This window comes from Cajanus cajan, chromosome 6 (genome assembly GCF_000230855.2).
Source record: "Cajanus cajan strain Asha chromosome 6, NIPB_CcT2T_4, whole genome shotgun sequence".
Lineage (NCBI taxonomy): Eukaryota > Viridiplantae > Streptophyta > Magnoliopsida > Fabales > Fabaceae > Cajanus > Cajanus cajan.
In genome coordinates this window covers 48235750-48256416 of record NC_138522.1, presented here as the reverse complement: position 1 = coordinate 48256416, position 20667 = coordinate 48235750, and the positions used below count along the sequence as shown (strand labels likewise).

Here is a 20667-nt window from a genome sequence, read left to right as displayed (position 1 = left end):
ATTACTCTGTCTACAGATAACTATATTTTTTTTTTCTCTAAATTACATGAATATACTATAAGAATATAATTTTGTTTAAATAAAATAAAATTACTATAAATGACAAAAATTGTGTCGTCATATATTTAATTTAGCTGTATAGACATTCAAAGCTGAAATTTGAAATTAGTGTTTAAATCGAAACAATCTCGCTCAAGGAGATCTAGACGCTCGAAAAGTTGATTAATTTACTTTATCATACATTAATTTTCCCTTCACTATAATCCGAGAAGTTAGAGTACTGTTTAGTAAAATACAAGCATTTTGCTACTTTTTAACCTTTTTGGTAAACACTGGTCTATACCCAAAAGTAATAATCCCACAAAGAAAAGATTAATTATGTATAAATTATCTTCTGGTTGCCTTTTTGCTCGGTGGAAGTGCATACGTGCATACATAGCTTTCATGAAGAACAACCAAATTAAATATGAATCACTTTTGGTGGATGCGATCTGAAAGTTGCAAATAAATATGGATGGCAGTAGAGTAAATCTATCATGGACACATGTTACATTGATAAACCCAAGGTAGGGCAACATATGGTACATTGATAAACCCAAGGTCTCTCTCTCTCGGTCTACGAATTCATATGTGTAAGTTCTCTTTGATCAGAACATGTTATATATTATAACTGGCATTTTAACCAAAACTATAGAGAAATAACTTGAAACTTTTAATTCTAACATAACGCACTTTCAGAGAGGGATTAGTTTTATTTGTGGGACCAAAGCTTTCTCTTTATAAGCATTTCCATGTAAACTTTTTAATCCCTTCCTTAATCAACAAATATTTAGTTTAACATGGACCGTAGACTAAAAGGTTAACCAATAAAAAGTTATTTTTAACTTAATTAACAATCTTAAATTCAAATTCTGATATACGTACAGCTCTCTTAAATATATATGTGCAGGTTACAAGCTTTTAAAATATGTGGTATACTTAAATGTAGATAATTTTCAACTAAGTCCATTTAACCGAGAAATTCGATCTGTTTGGTTAACATGCTGGCCTTGCAAATCATTCCTTCACTACACATGTAGTTCAATATTGCACAAAAGAACTCAATACCAATATTACATTCTCTCATAACCCAATAATCATATCAAAGTAAATCAAGATACACATTCAATATATAAAATATCAATAAGTATATATATAAAGTTATCAATGAATGATGGGTGTTACTATAACTAGACTTTGGCATTTGGACATTGAGACCATCATCCATTTGAGAAAAAGATGTCACCACACGTCCATACTGATAACCTAGCTAGGTGATCGGGGAATGCTATTCACATATAATACTTTCTTTGAAAAGTGCTCATGCATAAATCATGTTCCCTTCCCAATACAACTTTTGAATACAGAGATATGTCATACGAAATGGCTTGTGAAATTTATGCTCCCGGTATGACAAATTTGAGTTATCCACTGTCATCAAGCTTTGTCCTAAATGATGACTTGACTCGCACCCCTGAAATGTGTCTGTGGACTAGTGTTATTGGAGGCCTTAGTATCCAAAAATACTAAAAGATTTATGTCTATAATCACAGTTTTTTTAGTCAAGTTCAAAATACTACACAAAATTCATCAATTATACTATTTCTAAATTCATGCAAATGTAAAAAAGAAAATCACAATTAATTAATAATAATAATAAAAATATTCTTTACGTGCATGATTTTGAATGACTCATTTTTTTTATCACATTGTTTAATATGAGATTAATCATAGATGTTATTTGAGCATAATCGAAATGCAGTTTTGCGTGTTTTTTTTTTTTTTTTTTGTTTAATACACTGGCAGTATCAATTCCCTTCTCCAATTATTAACTCAATCTTTTTTCTCTTTTTTTTATTTTAAAATTATTTAATTAAAAAACTATCATTTATCTTTCTTAAAGTTTTCATATAGGAATGTAAGCAAATAATGACCCACTCACAAATTTTAACTTATTCTATCCAACGACCAATTATATTTTTTTTAGGTTGAATTGAATAATTTTTATATTACTCAATTATAATTTGGCAACAGGTCAAAGAACTTGTAATTCGATGAACTAATACAAATCTAATTTATAATATATTATTAAATTAAATTACAAATATTACACACAATTCAACATATGATACATTCCTCGGTGTATATTTAATTTTACTTACCAAATATTACAATGATGATTTGATTGACTAATTAAATTGAAAAAGACATAAAACAAAAAGAATAATTTAATTATATTTGCTATGTAATTGAAAATTTTTTAATTAATAAAATAATGTTTTATTTGTTTAAAATATTTATGATTTCTCATATATGATATTGTTGTAATATTATTTGTATTTTAAATCATGTATTAAACTTTGAATTAAGTATCTTTATTTTTTTATTTGTTTTAAAATTTTAAATATATTAATTTTTAATTGCTTAATCCAATGATTCGACTTATAGTCCAATTCCATTATAGTTGAATTAATATAGGTTGAATTGATTTAAAAAAGTTCATATCCAAGCTAACCAGACTAAGTGTAATTGAGTTGAATATGAAAACAATCTAAACTTGACCCAGTCCGTATATATTCCCTAATTCAATATATTCTTTAAGAGGAAGCTTTAACATTGCTAGAGAAATGACTACAACAACATGACAAATTTATCATCAAAAAGTTGTAACAAAAAAATAAAGAAGGAAAGGTATCTTGCAAGAATATAGTTGACATTCCTATTGGATCAAATAAAAACAAAATAAATAAATAAATAAATAAATAAAAATGCAAGCATATTTCCTGCATGTATCCTTTATAACTAAAAAAGAGAAAGTTCATGTATTCTTCGTTGTTGTATGTGAAAGTAAACTATTCCTTAAGAATTGTGTTCAAATATATACATTGTTACTCTCACACACCTTTAAACACTAATATGATTTTTTTCATGAGCCTTCAAACATTAATCTCATGCACTACCTACAAGAGAGAGAAAACAAGGTTAAGGTTTTAAGTTTTGCAAAATATATATAAGAAGAGAAATGTTTACGACACATTTTTTTATTGATTAAAATTTATTAAAAATCTTAAATTTTGGTAGTTTTATTTTTTAGGAGTCAACATTTTATAATTTTTAATTAATGTAGAGTGTAGTGCATGTTAGAAAGATTGTGTTACGATGTGTTTTTGCACTAATAATTCAAATAACACTGGGGTTTGAAAACTGTAACGACTCGGCTGGTCACTACACACAATACAGTACACCTGAAAATCGGACAAAAAGGAACAAGTGCATACATATAGTGTCTAGCATATACATATATACATGCTCCAAGTCTGACTAGATTCAAAATGTACAACAATACAACCAAGCTACTACACCAAGTAACTGAACAACAAAACATCAACTAAGATCAGTTCTGCCTGCCAGCTGCAGACTCACCACTAGCCACCCACTTATCCCTTCTCTGCTCCCATACATAGTATGATCATTGCAGTCCAAACCACATGGAAACAACAAAGGGTAAGCTAGTATAAAAAGAACAACGTATAGCAAGATTTAAGTAATATGAACAACTACAACTATCAACACATCGTCAGCCTACATCTCATCAATTGTACAACAAACCAGCAATTGGCAAATAATGCGTCGTCACGCATATCATCTCGGAGATCTCCGACAACAACTCAGCCATTATGGCCTACAACAACTCAGCCATTATGACCTACAACAACTTAGTCATTATGGCCTACAAGAACTCAGCCATTATGGCCTACAACAACTCAGCCATCATTATACAACACAACACAACTTTACAGCACAACATATCATCTTACAGCACATCAAGGCATCTTACAACAATATTCATCTGATACAACTCAACATCATCAAACAGCATTATCTACTAGTCATCACTTCATGTTCATCAACTTCGACTTAGGTACGCATAAAATAACATTAAACAACATATAGTGAAATCATATCTCCGCGCCCGGCGCACTCGTGGTTGCGCCCAGCGCGGTGCAACCAGAGAGCACCAGGGGCCAGCGCGCCCAGCACAAACATGCTCGCGCCCGGCGGGACCCAGCCAGAGAGCCCCAGGCTCACACGCGCCTGGCGCAATAAATATTGCGCCTAGCGCATGCCAGGTAGAGACTCCAAGGAGTCCCATGCGCCCGACGTGCCCAAACCCGCGCCCAGCGTGGGGAAGGCAAAGACCTTCCTTGGTCTCGCGCTCAGCGCAATTCGAATTGCGCCCTGCGCCCCCATGGCAGAGACTCCATGGAGTCCCCGCGCCCAGCGCGACCAAGATCGCGCTCAACGCCATGCCAGAAGCCCAAAAACAAGTCACAACCGACATCGCGCCCAGCGCGGTTCAACCCTCCCCAGGCGTGGGCCATCTAGAGGCTAACATCTTCAAGCACGCCGGCGCACACATCTTTGCGCCCGGCGGGCTTGCCTAAATGTTGCCCTCAGGTGGCCACGCGCCCAGCGCGAAGAACTACGCTCAGCGCGAGTTCAATAGCAAACCTCATACTTTCGAAATCTCTTCAAAAACCTGCAAAAAAAATCAGGAAACTCCACATGCAATCCATCCAAGATACCACATTTTCATCCAAGAGTTCAAAAACAACCTCTTTTTACACATGCAATCACAATTTAAGGAAAACCCAAAAATTTCCATCAAAACCTCAAAACTTCAAAAGGAACATTTCTACCAAAAATTCAACCAACATCAACAGAAATTGAGGTTGCAAAACTCATTCTCAATCATAATCAACAACAAAACTAGCTTCCCTTACCTCGGGCAAAGATTCCGAGCTTCCGGGAATAGAAAGATGAAGAACGGAGGAGAAGAGAGTCGGAGAAGAAGATGAAGGAAAGAAGCTCCGCACGGGTTCAACAAGAAATCCAACCTTCAATCAGCACCTTCAGTCACCAAAAACCACAAGCTCAAAAGAGAGAAAAGGAGAATCGAGAGTAGAGAGTAAGAGTGAAAGAGAGTGAGAGTTGAGGGTTCTTGAGTTTGGGGAAGAAAAGAAAAGGGAAGGGGGTCTCACAACCTCCCAAACAACAAGAGTTTTCGTCCCCAAAAACATACTTACTTGGGAAAAGAAATGGATACCGCTCCCTGCACTGATGTTCCACCTCCCAAGTAGCCTCACCAGTAGCTGCATCCCACAATACCTTCACCAGAGCAATAGACTTGCCGCTCAACTCCTTCTGCTTATGATCAACCACAGCTACGTACGGGCAACTTCTCAAACGTTAGGTTCTCCTTCACTTGCACATCATCTAGCTTCACCACATGACTTGGGTCATGAACATACTTCCTCAGCTGGGAGACATGAAACACATCGTGTAGGTTGGAAAGAAACGGTGGCAAAGCCAACCGATAAGCAACCGGACCCACACGTTGTATGATATGATGGGGACCCACAAACCTCAGTGTCAACTTCCTTGCTCTCAGCGCTCTACCCACACCAGAAGTCAGAGTCACCTTTAGAAACACATGCTCCCCTTCCGCAAACTCCAAAGGCTTCCGCCTCTTGTCAGCATACGACTTCTGCCTATTCTGAGCAGTCTTCATCCTCTCCTGAATTATCTTCACCTTCTCAGTAGTCTGTAGGATCAGCTCCGGTCCCACAACCACTGACTCACCATCCTGATACCAGCACAGAGGAGTCCTACATCTCCTGCCATACAAGGCTTCAAATGGCGCCATCCCAATACTAGCATGAAAGCTATTATTGTACGTAAACTCCACCAGCGGTAGGACCTCCTCCCAACTACCCAAGTGATCCAACACACAAGCCCTCAGCAAATCCTCCAAGGACTGGATTGTCCTTTCTGACTGACCATCCGTTTGCGGATGATAGGCAGAACTCAACTTCAGCTTCGTGCCTAAGGCTTGGTGTAGACTCTGCCAAAATCTGGAAGTGAACCTCGGATCTCTATCTGAAATAATACTAGAAGGCACCCCGTGCAACCGTACTATTTCCCTCACATACAACTGCGTCAGCTTCTCCAAGGACCACTTGATGTTGACAGGCAAGAAATACGCACACTTGGTCAACCGATCAACAACCACCCAGATAGCATCACTATTCCTAGCTGACCTAGGAAACCCCACAATGAAATCCATAGTAATGTTATCCCACTTCCACTCTGGAATCTCAATCTGCTGCATCAACCCACTCGGCTTCTGATGCTCCACCTTCGCCTTCTGACAGGTCAGACAGGCTGCCACATATTCAATTATCTCTCTCTTCATACCAGACCACCAGAAAGTCTTCTTGGGGTCTTGGTACATCTTAGTCATACCCGGATATATGCTAAGTATACTCTTGTGGCCTTCCTCCAACACAGCTCTCTTCAGCTCAACATCCTGAGGTAGACAGACTCTACCCTTGAACCTCAAGATTCCATCTTCTCCCAGCTCAAAACCTACAGCCTTCTCGGTACCCAGCAAACCAAGAAGCTTAACTAGCTCAACATCTTGCAACTGCTTGAGCCCCACCTACCTCAAGAACTCATTAGTTATGGTAATTGCCCCACAACTAATGTGATCCTGAGCTAACTCCACACAGAGATTCAAATCCCTGAACTCCTCTACCAACTCCAACTCCTTCACCATCATACCAGACATGTGGATGGATTTCCTGCCCAGCGCGTCCGCCACAACATTGGCCTTACCAGGATGATACATCAACTGAAAATCATAGTCCTTCAGAAACTCCATCCACCGCCTCTGCCTCATGTTCATCTCCTTCTGATCGAACAAATACTTCAGACTCTTGTGATCACTGAAGACGCTGAACTGAGCATCATACAAATAATGTCGCCATATCTTCAAGGCAAACACAACAGCTGCCAACTCCAAGTCATGAGTGGGATAATTCCTCTCATGGTTCTTCAGTTGCCTTGAAGCATATGCCACCACTTTCCTGTGCTGCATCAACACACACCCAAGACCCTGGTGAGAGGCATCACAAAACACATCAAAGGGTTCACCAGAATTCGGCAATACCAACACAAGAGAAGTAGTCAACCTCCTGTTCAACTCTTCAAAGCTCCGCTCACAGGCTTCTGTCCAGATGAACGGCTGCTCCTTCCTCTTCAGTTGGGTCAGAGGCGCTACTATCTTAGAGAAACCTTCAATGAACCGTCGATAGTAACCCGCCAGACCCACAAAGCTCCGAATGTCAATGACAGTCCTCGGTCGCTCCCACTGTAACACCGACTCTACCTTAGCCAGATCAACAACAATCCCCTAAGCTGAAATCACGTGGCCCAAGAACTTCACTTCATTTAACCAAAACTCACATTTTGAAAGTTTAGCATACAGCTGCTTCGCCTTCAAAATTTCCAGCATCAACCTCAAGTGCTCTCCATGCTCTTCCCGGGTCCTTGAATAAATCAAGATATCATCAATGAATACCACCACGAATTTATCCAAGAACGGCCGGAAGATCCTGTTCATGTAATCCATGAACACTGCAGCGGCGTTGGTCACACCAAACGGCATCACGACTTACTCATAGTGACCATACCTAGTCCTGAAAGCAGTCTTCGGTATGTCACCCTCCTTCACCCTAATCTGGTGATAGCTTGACCTCAAGTCAATCTTAGAGAAAACAGATGCTCCCCTAAGCTGATCCATTAAGTTATCTATCCGAGGCAGTGGATATCTGTTCTTAATGGTCAACTTATTCAACTGCCGGTAATCCACACAAAGTCGACTATCTCCATCCTTCTTCTTCACCAACAACACAGGAGCACCCCACGGCGAAACGCTCGGCCGCACCAACTGCTTCTCCAATAGGTCTTCCAACTGACCCTTCAGCTCAACTAACTCAGCAGGAGCCATCCTATAGGAAGCCACCGACATTGGCCCCGCACCTGAAACCAAGTCAATGCTAAACTCCATCTCCCTAGTAGGAGGCAACCCAGGCACTTCATCCGGGAACACCTCAGCAAAATCCCGCACCACATCGATCTCCGCAATGACCCTCTCAGTCTCCACACTCATAGTAGCAAGCAGAAGACAACACTCTGCTCCATCCCTCAGCAATGATTCAGCTTGGCCAGCTGAAATCAACAACTCATCCTCCTCCTGAGGAAAGCTCAACCGCCTATTGGCACAATCTATAAGGATACGATTGGCAGATAACCAATCCATCCCTAAGATTATGTCAATATCAACCAAAGGTAAACAAATCAAGTTTACCTTATACTTCTTCCCATTCACGACAATAGGGCAACCAACACATAGCTCCGAAGCAACTACCGAAGCAGAAGCGGGCGTCGACACTAGCAGTCTCAACCCCAAATCGCACACAGGCACACCCAGCATAACAGCATAAGCATAAGAGATAAAAGAGTGAGAAGCTCCAAAATCAAACAAAAATACCACATCCTTACTAGCAGCTTTGCCCTTCCCTTTCACAAGATCAGAAGAAGTCAAAGCTTCAGCACCTGTCAAAGCAAAAACCCTACCAGCTATGGTGGGTCTGTCACCCCTCTAGGCATCTCCTCTCTTCGCATCACTCCTCTGAGTACTCCTCTCCGGTCTGTTCCTGGTGGGGCAGTTAAAAGACACATGGTCCATCTGCTGGCACTTGAAACACCGGTTCTCTGTGTGGGGACAATCCATGATCAAATGGGGCCCACCACACCTGTAACATCTAAGGGCAGCACCTCCACCCTGTCCTCCTCCACCAGCAGCACCAGAAGGTTGCCTGATGACAGGACCCCCTTGTTGGGGTTGGGGCCTATCATACGGCTTCCTTTGGTTCCCTCCTTTCTTGGACCCAGCTGGTCCTTCAGAAATCTTCACTCCACGGTTACCACTTTCCAACCGTTCAACAACCTTCACCTTCTCCACTAAGGCTGGAAATTCAGTGATGGCTATAGGCACCACCACCCTCTTCAACTCATACTTCAGTCCCTCAGCGAACTTCCGACATTTCCAGGCCTCAGCTATCCCTTGCGAATAAAAACGAGCTAGATGCTCAAATTTCATCGCATACTCCGAAACGGTCATCCCTCCTTGGTGTAATCGCATGAACTCAGCTTCCTTGGCATGCCTCACACTCTCAGGAAAACACTTTTCCAAGAACATCCTCCGGAAGCATTCCCAGTCAACAATCACTCCTCTAGCGGTCAGCATGTGATGGGTACCCCTCCACCAATGCTCCGCTTCCCCAACCAGCATGTACACCGCGTATGCTAGCCTCCTCTCTTGAGAACATCCTAGCACGGTAAAGATCTTCTCAAGCTCACAAATCCAGTGGTCAACCACCTCTGGATCCGCATCTCCCTTGAATTGAGGAGGATGGCATTTCCAAAACTCAGCCAGGTCCCGGCTCTCCTTTGACCCAGTGGGCCTTGCTGCACCAGCTGCATCTCTCTCAGCATCCATCCGAGCAAAATAGGCATTTTGTTGTTGCATAGCCATGGCCATCATCTCCATGGCCCGGGCTATATGTTCGTTGGCTCTAGACATTGTCTACAAAAACAACAGCCTCTTTAGTATATAATATCTAAACCAAACAACAATCAACAACACAACAAAACACCACAACAATCAACACAGCAAATAACACAGCAAAACAGCACAACACAGAGTTCAGCACAACAAAAGCCTAAAGGAACCACCCCCAAAAAGTGTCCACTAGACTCGAACTGCTCTGATACCACTAAAGTGTAACGACTCGGCTGGTCACTACACACAATACAGTACACCTGAAAATCGGACAAAAAGGAACAAGTGCATACATATAGTGTCTAGCATATACATATATACATGCTCCAAGTCTGACTAGATTCAAAATGTACAACAATACAACCAAGCTACTACACCAAGTAACTGAACAACAAAACATCAACTAAGATCAGCTTCGCCTGCCAGCTGCAGACTCACCACTAGCCACCCACCTATCCCTGCTCTGCTCCCATACATAGTATGATCATTGCAGTCCAAACCACATGGAAACAACAAAGGGTAAGCTAGTATAAAAAGAACAACGTATAGCAAGATTTAAGTAATATGAACAACTACAACTATCAACACATCGTCAGCCTACATCTCATCAATTGTACAACAAACCAGCAATTGGCAAATAATGCGTCGTCACGCATATCATCTCGGAGATCTCCAACAACAACTCAGCCATTATGGCCTACAACAACTCAGCCATTATGGCCTACAACAACTCAGCCATCATTATACAACACAACACAACTTTACAGCACAACATATCATCTTACAGCACATCAAGGCATCTTACAACAATATTCATCTGATACAACTCAACATCATCAAACAACACTATCTACTAGTCGTCACTTCATGTTCATCAACTTCGACTTAGCTCCGCATAAAACAACATTAAACAACATATAGTGAAATCAAATCTCCGCGCCCGGCGCACTCGTGGTTGCGCCCAGCGCGGTGCAACCAGAGAGCACCAGGGGCCAGCGCGCCCAGCGCAAGCATGCCCGCGCCTGGCGGGATTCAGCCAGAGAGCCCCAGGCTCACACACGCCTGGCCCAATACCTATTGCGCCTAGCGCATGCCAGGCAGAGACTCCAAGGAGTCCCATGCGCCCGGCGTGCCCAAACCCGCGCCCAGCGTGGGGAAGGCAGAGACCTTCCTTGGTCTCGCACCCAGCGCAATTTGAATTGCGCCCGGCGCCCCCATGGCAAAGATTCCATGGAGTCCCCGCGCCCAGCGCGACCAAGATCGCGCTCAACGCCATGCCAGAAGCCCAAAAACAAGTCACAACCGACATCGCGCCCAGCGCGGTTCAACCCTCGCCCAGCGTGGGCCATCCAGAGGCTAACATCTTCAAGCACGCCCGGCACACACATCTTTGCGCTCGACGGGCTTGCCTAAATGCTGCCCTCAGGTGGCCACACGCCCAGCGCGAAGAACTGCGCTCAGCGCGAGTTTAATAGCAAACCTCATACTTTCGAAATCTCTTCAAAAACCTGCAAAAAAAATCAGGAAACTCCACATGCAATCCATCCAAGATACCACATTTTCATCCAAGAGTTCAAAAACAGCCTCTTTTTACACATGCAATCACAATTTAAGGAAAACCCAAAAATTTCCATCAAAACCTCAAAACTTCAAAAGGAACATTTCTACCAAAAATTCAACCAACATCAACAGAAATTGAGGTTGCAAAACTCATTCTCAATCAAAATCAACAACAAAACTAGCTTCCCTTACCTCGGGCAAAGATTTCGAGCTTCCGGGAATAGAAAGATGAAGAACGGAGGAGAAGAGAGTTGGAGAAGAAGATGAAGGAAAGAAGCTCCGCACGGGTTCAACAAGAAATCCAACCTTCAATCAGCACCTTCAGTCACCAAAAACCACAAGCTCAAAAGAGAGAAAAGGAGAATCAAGAGTAGAGAGTAAGAGTGAAAGAGAGTGAGAGTTGAGGGTTCTTGAGTTTGGGGAGGAAAAGAAAAGGAAAGGGGGTCTCACAAAAACATTATAAGAGAGAAAAAGATAATATTACCTTATAAGATTAGGATTTGAATGAAAGTTTGAACACACCAACAAAAAAACAAAAATAGAAAAAGAAAGATTTAGAAAATAATACAAAATAAGAAATGCTTAATAAGAAAACATACATTGAAGCTGTACTTATACAAAAGGAAGATCTGTGGGTTGTCACTAGTTAGATTGAATTTTTTTTCTCGAGGTGTTTTAAAAACAATTGTTGCACTGAGAACTAATATATTTAAAACATTCATTTATATTTCCATTAAATTAAATTAATATGTTACAACTGATATAAAATTGTTGTAGATTTAAAAAATATAAACAAATATTTTGTATCAAATTAATTATTATATATTAAGCACGAATTTTTATATTAAATAATAATTTTTTAGAAATTTTTCTTTAACAAAAGAGTTTTGAAAAAAAAAAAATTCTCATCTAATTTAATTTTTATTATTATAATTATTTATAAATTAAAATTTAATATTCTAAAATAAATTATTAATAAATGAAAATAATATTATGTTATAATGTAAACTATTTATCATAAATATAAGATATAATTTATATATTTTAAATATTTATTTATAAAAAATTAAATATAATTTATATATTTAAATATAATATGTATTTATACATAATTTATCATAATTTTTAGTTATATATAATAAATATTTAATTTGTGTGTATATATTAGAAAAATCAAACTCATGTTTAAGATGTACACATGATTTAAGTTCAAATTCTAATACTCATTCTAATGCTGATGAATAAAAAAGAATACTCCTATGATTAATAGATAATCATCTTTTTTAATTATATAATTAATAGTTTAATTTTAAGTCTACGTATGTAAAAGAGTATTTATTAAAAAAATTGAATAGCTTAAATAAATCTTAGTATATTGACGAGAGATCCAAAGATGTAAAAAGAAAAGGTGCTAGTTGACTTAAAGTGTTGCTATTTGTCTTTTTTAAAAAGTAAAAACCGTATTCTTGGTTGTTTCTTAGAGCGAAGAAAGCACACTAATTAGTATGCGGAAATACTTTAGAATTTTAATAAACATAGTGGCACGTTTGGATCTAGTGCCATCTGTCTATACATTAAATTAAAGTACCTACCCCTTGAGTCACTCATTAAATGAGTAAAACAGTAAGAGATAAGTTTTGGGACTTAATTTGGTGCTGCTCTACCACACCATCACTTGCAATGCTAACACGTCTTAACTTTGAAAGAGTATCTACCAACTTTATTAAGATTATCTCTTAGGACATTAATTATATTAAAGTTTTTTTAATATTATTTTGTTATTAAATTTAATATTTGAACTTAAGATATTAAGATTTTGAAACGTAAAAATCAATCATAATATCAATTGGATGAAGGTTGACTCATCTCCTCCGTCATTTGTTCACATGTCTATTTTGAATTTTTTCATAAATATATTTTTAATCATATAATATAAGTATACTTTAATTTTAACTTTTTCTAAAAAATTTCTTTCCTTTTTAGAATTAGTCTATTATTTTTAATTTTAATTATTATGTAATTATTTTAACTACATTTTTTTATTAAAAGATTGAGTAATTATTTTAAGTGGTATTTAGAACTATTAAAGATATCATATTACTAATATGATATTAGTGTGTGATTTCTAAAAAAAATCTTTAAAATAAATATTATTTATATACTTTAAAATGACTGTTAAAATAAAAAAAGTAAAAAAAAAATAACTTTAATTTTTTTTAAGATGAAACTAAAAAAAATTACAAGAATCTAAACCAAGATTTATTTATTTTACTAAAAGTAAAAAAACAATGCTTACAAATTTTATAAATAAAAAATAATTTTTTGATTTTACAGAGATTTATACTACCATTTTTTACTTTGACTTAAAATTAATTTAATTTTGTTTTAGAACATATATATTTCGAAGATAATATGTTTGAACGGCTCTATTTAATAAAAAATGTTTACTTATATTTTTTTTAATAATAAAACTGTTACACTGCATTTAAATTGTTTCATTTTTTAAGGATTTGCATAAAAAAACTATTTTTTGTTTTCTCTATAGGAAAAAAATTAAAAATAAAATGATAATTTTGTAATTTAAAATAAAAATAAAAACAGAAAATAAATGCATACATAAGTAAACGACTTTAAATATTTAATCTTTTCTTCGCTAGGTGTAAGCAGGGACAAAAAGGAAGGGAAATAAAGTGAGTTTAACTTTAATTTCATGTTCAAATCAATTTTGGAACAAAAAAGAAAGAAAAGGAGCTTTTTAAAAAAAATACAAAATTTTCTAATTTTTATTCAAGTTATTTATGTCTTTTTGTATAATTTTTTTTTTCACTTTATGAGCAAACTACATAAAAAGATAATTTTTTAAAATTTAAATATATTTATAGTCTCTGTAAAATAAATAAATTTAAAATTTTTTCATTATTTCTCATCTTTAAAATTTAGGATGTTTGATTTTAGTTCTCATATATGTAATTATTTTTATTTTCTTATTTATTTATTAAAAAGTCAAATTACATTGATATTGTATTAGTATGGAGTACTTCTAATTTTTCCATGAATCCTTAAAATAAATGTTATTTTATCTACCTTAAAATCATTGTTAAATATAAAAAAATAACAATTTTAGATTTTTGTAGATGAAAATTAAAAAAAAATTACAGGAAAATAAAAAAATTACTCATTTTATAAGGATAAAAAATATTTTACATGAATAAAACTAATACTTACAAATTTTAGAAGAATAAAAAAAATCAATACAAGAATGAAAATTAAAACTCACTCACAATAAATAAAACATATTTAAACTGATTATTTTATTATATTTTTTCCCAATCAAACAAACTAAATATATCCTAAAATAGAGCAATGTGAGTTAACTCGCATAATTTAGTACAGAATAGTGGACTAGGAATCTCAATCTACCCCCATTTAACAGAAGATAGATGGGTTGATCTAAAAAAAACAATATAAAAATACATTAAAATTAGTTAATAGAAAATGTATAATACTAAAATTTGTCACATAAAAAATGTATTTTTTATCATAGAAATTGCAACTTGAAACTTTATGTATATCAGTTATTACAAAACCGATTTTAGTGATTAAAAAATAATATAAATTATTTTTTAATTTAAAAATAACGCTTAATTATAGTACCATGTATTAATATAACTTATTTAATAATTATTTCTTAAAATTTAAAAATAAACATTAAAATCCACCATGTGGTTTCTGAAGTGGATTGCTAGACTTTTATCATTATTATACTTTCATGCTTATTTTTTTCAAATCAAGGTATTTTCTAACAGAAAATTAATGATTAATTTTTTTGAGATACTAAATTATATTCAAAGGATTGGTCTTTTATTTTTGTTAAAAAAATATTTTTTTTCATAAATTCTAAATCCTAAATCCTAACTGTTTGGGATTTAAGTCAATCATAACACATTTTATTGATGAAATGAAAAAGAAAATAAATAATTTTTTTGAAAAATAAAAAATAAGTGACAGAAAATAAAAACAAATAATAGGTCTATATATTTTTTTATTTCTCTCCTTTTTATTTTTATTGTATAAAATACCTATTTTTTCTATCTTATTTATCCCTCACTAAACATACATTTGACCTTCATTTTTATGCATGGACGAAAGTTGTTTTTTTATATGATAGTGTAAGTGCAATGACGACACAACTTCAGTGAAGCAAATTTATTAATTTCTTATGATCTCATTTCGTACTTCAATCTATCTGATCAAATCGGAGACGTACAAGATATAGTATGTATTAATAATAACTACTCTGCTAGTCAATAGTCAATTAGTCGTTAAGTGTTTCACGAAATTGTACTTACACAAATACCCATCTGTTACGCAATGTACTATTGGGGTAAGTTTGAAAGAAATTATGTATACTTATTTTATGATATAAGTTTCTATGTAAGTAATTAAAAGAGTTATCAAAATTAAAAGAGGTTTTGCGTCTTTTATAGTAGATAATTTAGAAATAAATAATTAATAGCACCAGGGCTAAAAAAAAAAAATCCTTTATTATAGTTATAGAGATTTTTTATATATAAATTATAGATTTTAGGGTAATTCTTTTGTCAACGAATGTTCCTATTATACTTGTAGTCTCTTCTTTAAAGGATGAGAACCAACTATGTAGCATCTACATCGAAAATTCAAGTATTTTATACGTCATTAGTCATATCTTTTGTAGGAACTACATGTAATAATGAATTTACAAAATAAATTTATTTTTCATAAAGAGATTTAATCATATTTTTTCTTTGATTAAAAAATAATTAATATATAAGTACATATGTCATAAATATTTATTCAACAAATACATAATCAAACTGTTTATTCAATTTATCTTAGCAACATATAATACAATTCAACTTGGTATAAGCACCATACAATATATTTATTTTGGTATAATTGGGACTAATAACTTTGACTCACTTGATCAATATATTTCAAAAATAATAAATTACTTTTTTTTTTTGTGTTTGATAAGTCGTTTTAAAAATTTATAAGTTGATTTGATTAATTTATAATTAGTTTAATCAAAATGAATTTGTTTCATACAAATGTTAATATAGATTTATTTTAAAAACTTATAACTTATTTTCATAAATGAATTAAAATAGTTTATTTAATAAAATCTTAGATTTGTCTTTTTTATTATCATTAATTTATTATTTTTTAAAATGTTTTTTTAACTTAGAAATTATTATTTTTATCATGAAATCTCATTCATTATAAAAATTATTTTATGTCCTTTAACTTTTTTAAGCTAATTTTTAAAAAACTTAATTCAGTCGGCTAGTTATAAATTTTCATCTGTTAATTCAATCAATTAAGTATAAATTTATAACTTATGACATATAAGTTTTCAGTTAATTTATAAATTAGTTTTAAAAAATAATTATAAAAGTCCACATTTATTTAGTAGCGAATCATAAAGTAAATATTTGCACAAAACGAAAGAAGAGTTAATTAAATATTGTTTCACTGATAATAAATACAATACAGTATACTAAAACAAAATATTTAAAAGTAATTGCATTGACCGTGATCTTTGACTAGGATTATCTAAGTGTACGAAATATGAGTGTGTGTTGCTATTTGCTAACCCTATGGAAATGGATGGATCTGATGGACCAACAAGTTTTGTAAGTTTATTTGTTGAAAGAGAAATGGCCACGTTTGACTGGTCAAGGGACTCATGAGTCATGATGAGCATTTCCGGACCCTCCATCTATTAAAGGCCCGGCCCGCTTCAAAGACTTAAGGTTCAGGTCAGGGCCCACCCACGAGACTGACCCGACCCGACCCATCTCCATCTGAGACATTACGCGCGAGGAAGAGGCGCGTGAAGCAGACAGCAGCACTCAAAACGCATAGACTTTATGGGTCAAACTGAAATGAAAACCTCATCATCCTCAACACTCACCCAACCCAACATCACACCTTGAACACCGAAACATAACAACAACACACTCATTCACTTTCTCGTCTTCGGAACTAAAATCTCGCCTTTCTCGCTAATCCTAATTGTCCAAAGACAAGATAATCAATGTCCCCAAACGGTAACCGCTACCACAGCTCTAAGATTTCCACCTAAACCATACCCTCATCTTCCTTAATTCTAAACTCTTAGGTAAAGTGGCTTAATCACTCAATCATATCATATCATATAAAACTCTTCGGAGACGACTTTTTTCGCATTGCTGTTCATTTGGGTCGCGGAATCGCTTTTCAAAAAACTTTTTTGTTTTCAAATGGATGATCTTTCGTCCAGCCTTCTGTGCCAAGAAAACGAAACTTGTTTGGAAGAAGGGGGTGAAGAATTGGAACACCCATTCGTGGAATCGCAGCATGATTGTGGGGTTTCGGAGGATGAACATGTGGGAATTTTGATTGAGAGAGAGGTGGTTCTTGGGTTCAAAAGGGACGAAAGTTTGGTGCTTGGGGACTGGGTGAAACGAGCACGCATGGAAGCAATCGATTGGATTCTCAAAGTTAGTCCAACGACCCATTTTCTTCTACTTTCCATTGAGCTTCATTGATGAATCTGCAATAGGAAAATCGATCTTGATTTTATTTTTTCATTTTCTAATTTTGTTGTTCATTAGACAAGAGCAACATTGGGTTTTCGCTTTGAAACGGCTTATTTGTCAGTGACATACTTGGATCGATTTCTTTCCAGAAGGTCCATTGATGTAAGCTAAAGCGTTATGTTAATTAATCTTCCAATTAATGGCAATGTTGAACCTTCACTCTTCATTGATCTTATTCCTTACTTACTTACCCTTTTGGTTGAATGGCCAATTTTGTGCAGAGTGAAAAGTGTTGGGCAATTCGGTTGCTATCAATTGCATGCCTCTCTCTGGCTGCAAAGATGGAGGAGTGCAATGTGCCAGGGCTATCAGAGTTCAAATTGGATGACTATTCTTTTGAGGGAAAGGTGATTCAGAAAATGGAGCTTTTGGTGCTGAGCACATTGGAGTGGAAAATGGGAATCGTCACTCCCTTTGATTTTCTTTCCTATTTCCACACAAAGTTGTGCAAAGATTCCCCACCAAGTCCTATTTTTTCCAAGACCATGCAATTCATCTTCACTACAATGAAAGGTGAATCATGACCACTGGAATTTCCTTTCTATCTTTTTGACCGAATTTTTCAATGAGCCATATTTCCACATGCATTTAGCAAATGTTTGTTCTCTTGTGCAGAGGTCAATTTAATGGATCACAAACCATCAGTTATTGCAGCGGCTGCTACTTTGGTGGCAATGGATCAACAATTGACGATTGAAGCAGTGGAGTTGAAGATGAGTTCAATTCCACAATATAGGCTACTAGAACCAGTAAGTTCCGTGTTTTGGTTTGGTTTGGTTTAACTTACACCAAAACATATTAGCTAATATATACTCTGAATTAATGTTGGCCTTCTTTGATTTTTCTTTTCTTCACAGAAAGATGTATTCGAGTGCTACAATCTAATTCAAAGATTATACGAGGAGAATACCAAAAGAGACACACATACGCCAATTGACATGATTGAGAGCTCTCGAGTTACTTCTGCAGCGGTGGCAAAGAGAAGAAGACTCACATTCAGTGATGATGAAGGAAGTAGTGGTGGGAAGGGACAAGGCTAGCAAAAATCCATTTTTTTAATATTTTTTTTTGTCTAATTATTTTATGTGAAGAATATGTATTGTCATTCTTGATTAGTTCTAGCACTAATCTCACCCAGAGATAGAGAGAGTAAAAGTGAAATCCAAATCAAAAAGGTATTGATTGTTACTACCAGAAAAATCTTCCTCAGAAACAAGCAAGGAAAAGAGAAACAAAAGGAGAAGCAAGAATAAAAATTGAGGATTTGGGATACAGATATTAGTTGAGGTGTTCAAATCACCAGGTAAACAAAAGCCAGATGCTGATCTAGAAAGCTGCAAAATCAGAAAGAGCCAGTTAGGACTTAGGCCATTGTTTTTTTTCCCCCCTTTTTTACCCTTATATTTTCTTGTGATTTTTCTCCATTCTTACTGTTATTATTATTATTTTTTTTTGTTTCGGTTAATCTTTTTAACCTTCATTGCCTCTTCATAACGGATTTTGCTTTGTCACATCTCTTGCAACCTACCTTTTGATGGATGCTTGGGATGCTTTAGTGTAATGTCTTCAAAAAGGCTGAAAAGAAAACTCTGTTGGTGTGTTTGGGTGCATGGGTCTGTGTTGCATATTGGACATCACAAAAGTTTTGTAAGGATGAATGTGCTTGGATTTGTTTGAATGTCTGGGACTGCCTTTAAGGCGGGACCTACCCTTTTGCCTGCAAATTTTACATGGCTTCGTTGTGTTCATGGGTCATGACCATGAAACCCGAGATAGTGTTTTGTGGAATCAAAAGGATTTCTATGTTGATTATGCTTTCAAGCAATGGAATTCTGTGCTCTGCCAGGTTTATTCTATAACATCCTAAACTTGCTGCACTCTTCTTTACAATGAAAAATATTACTGAAATTACAAAGGTTTAATTACCGTTTTGGTCTTTATAATTTTATGAACTTTACTTTTTAATTATTGTAATTAAAGTCCTTATAATTAAAAGTTTTTTTTTTAGTATTTATACATACATTTTTTTTCTTTTTAGTTTTTATAGTTACATAAATTTTATTTTTGAATCTCTAAAAATAGACAACACAAACTATAAAAGAAAAAAATGGTATGTGTAAAAACTAAAATAAAACGTTTTAACTATAGGTAAACCAGTTACAGATATTTCATCCAGTTGTCCAAAACAATATTTTATCTTACTTGGTTGAGATAGAGAATATCACTGCCATTCGGTGTTTGAACACTTGTATACATGTAATATTTGCAAATTGGACCACTTTTATTTTTTATTTGATTATTAGTTGGGGTGGGGAGACATTTTTGTCACACTTGAAATTGACTCTTCCACATGAGTTTGATATGACTGTAAAGCAAGGGTCAGAGACCTAGTTGCTCCCTACTCCATAGTTAAAGAACAAACAAAGGAATGATGAATTTAGAAATGTTGAAGGGTCAACTTGAAGTCCGTGAAATATGATTGGTGTCAGTGGTCAATGTGGTACTTCTGCTGAACAAGTTCCATAGAAGAAGCATCTTGGATGCAGACTTCAGAGGTTTGAGCCAAAAATTACAGCAGCATTCTTCGACTTGAGGTTGCTTTGAGATGATAGATGATCTTGAATGTTATATGTACAAACCAAAAATCCGTGTAATGTGGATTCTGTATGATATGATTGTAAGTACACTAAAAACCATGCCCACGTGAAATTAACCGCGAAAACATCACAGACAACAAGTTAAACTTACCTACGTATTTTTAGGTATTTCTTTTACGAGAATATTTTTAATTACTTTTTTTTTTTCCAATGGAGTGTTTTTTTTTGTGTGGATTTTTTCGTAACTTTTTTTTTTAATCTTTAACAATATATCATTCTCACTTTTTATTTTTATATTAAATTATTTTTTAAAAAAAATCAACGCTTAAAAATATTTATCTATTATTAATATTTGTGTGTATATATATAATAAAAATTA

At 35.2% G+C, this 20667-nt stretch overlaps 2 protein-coding genes across 3 annotated transcripts; one reads left to right on the top strand and one right to left on the bottom strand.

Moving 5' to 3' along the window:
* Nucleotides 1–6810: 6810 nt before the first annotated feature.
* Nucleotides 6811–9445, bottom strand: LOC109788438 (uncharacterized). Its single transcript, XM_083076253.1, has 5 exons — nt 8584–9445; nt 8252–8499; nt 7979–8137; nt 6990–7252; nt 6811–6871 (listed from the first exon to the last, which is right to left on the bottom strand). The coding sequence occupies exons 1-5, from the start codon at nt 9443–9445 to the stop codon at nt 6811–6813; spliced, it is 1593 nt and encodes a 530-aa protein (XP_082932379.1).
* A 7386-nt stretch (nt 9446–16831) lies between these two features.
* On the top strand, nt 16832–19301 carry LOC109797144 (cyclin-D5-1). 2 transcript variants are annotated; one of them, XM_020357073.3, is made up of 5 exons: nt 16838–17592; nt 17707–17793; nt 17913–18204; nt 18307–18440; nt 18549–19301. In XM_020357073.3, exons 1-5 carry the CDS (start codon nt 17353–17355, stop codon nt 18729–18731), a joined length of 936 nt encoding a protein of 311 aa, XP_020212662.1. In that variant the 5' UTR covers nt 16838–17352; the 3' UTR covers nt 18732–19301. The 2 variants fall into 2 exon arrangements, with proteins under 2 accessions (XP_020212663.1, XP_020212662.1); XM_020357074.3 differs by lacking the exon at nt 17707–17793 and having other exon boundaries at nt 16832–17592.
* Nucleotides 19302–20667: the final 1366 nt, after the last annotated feature.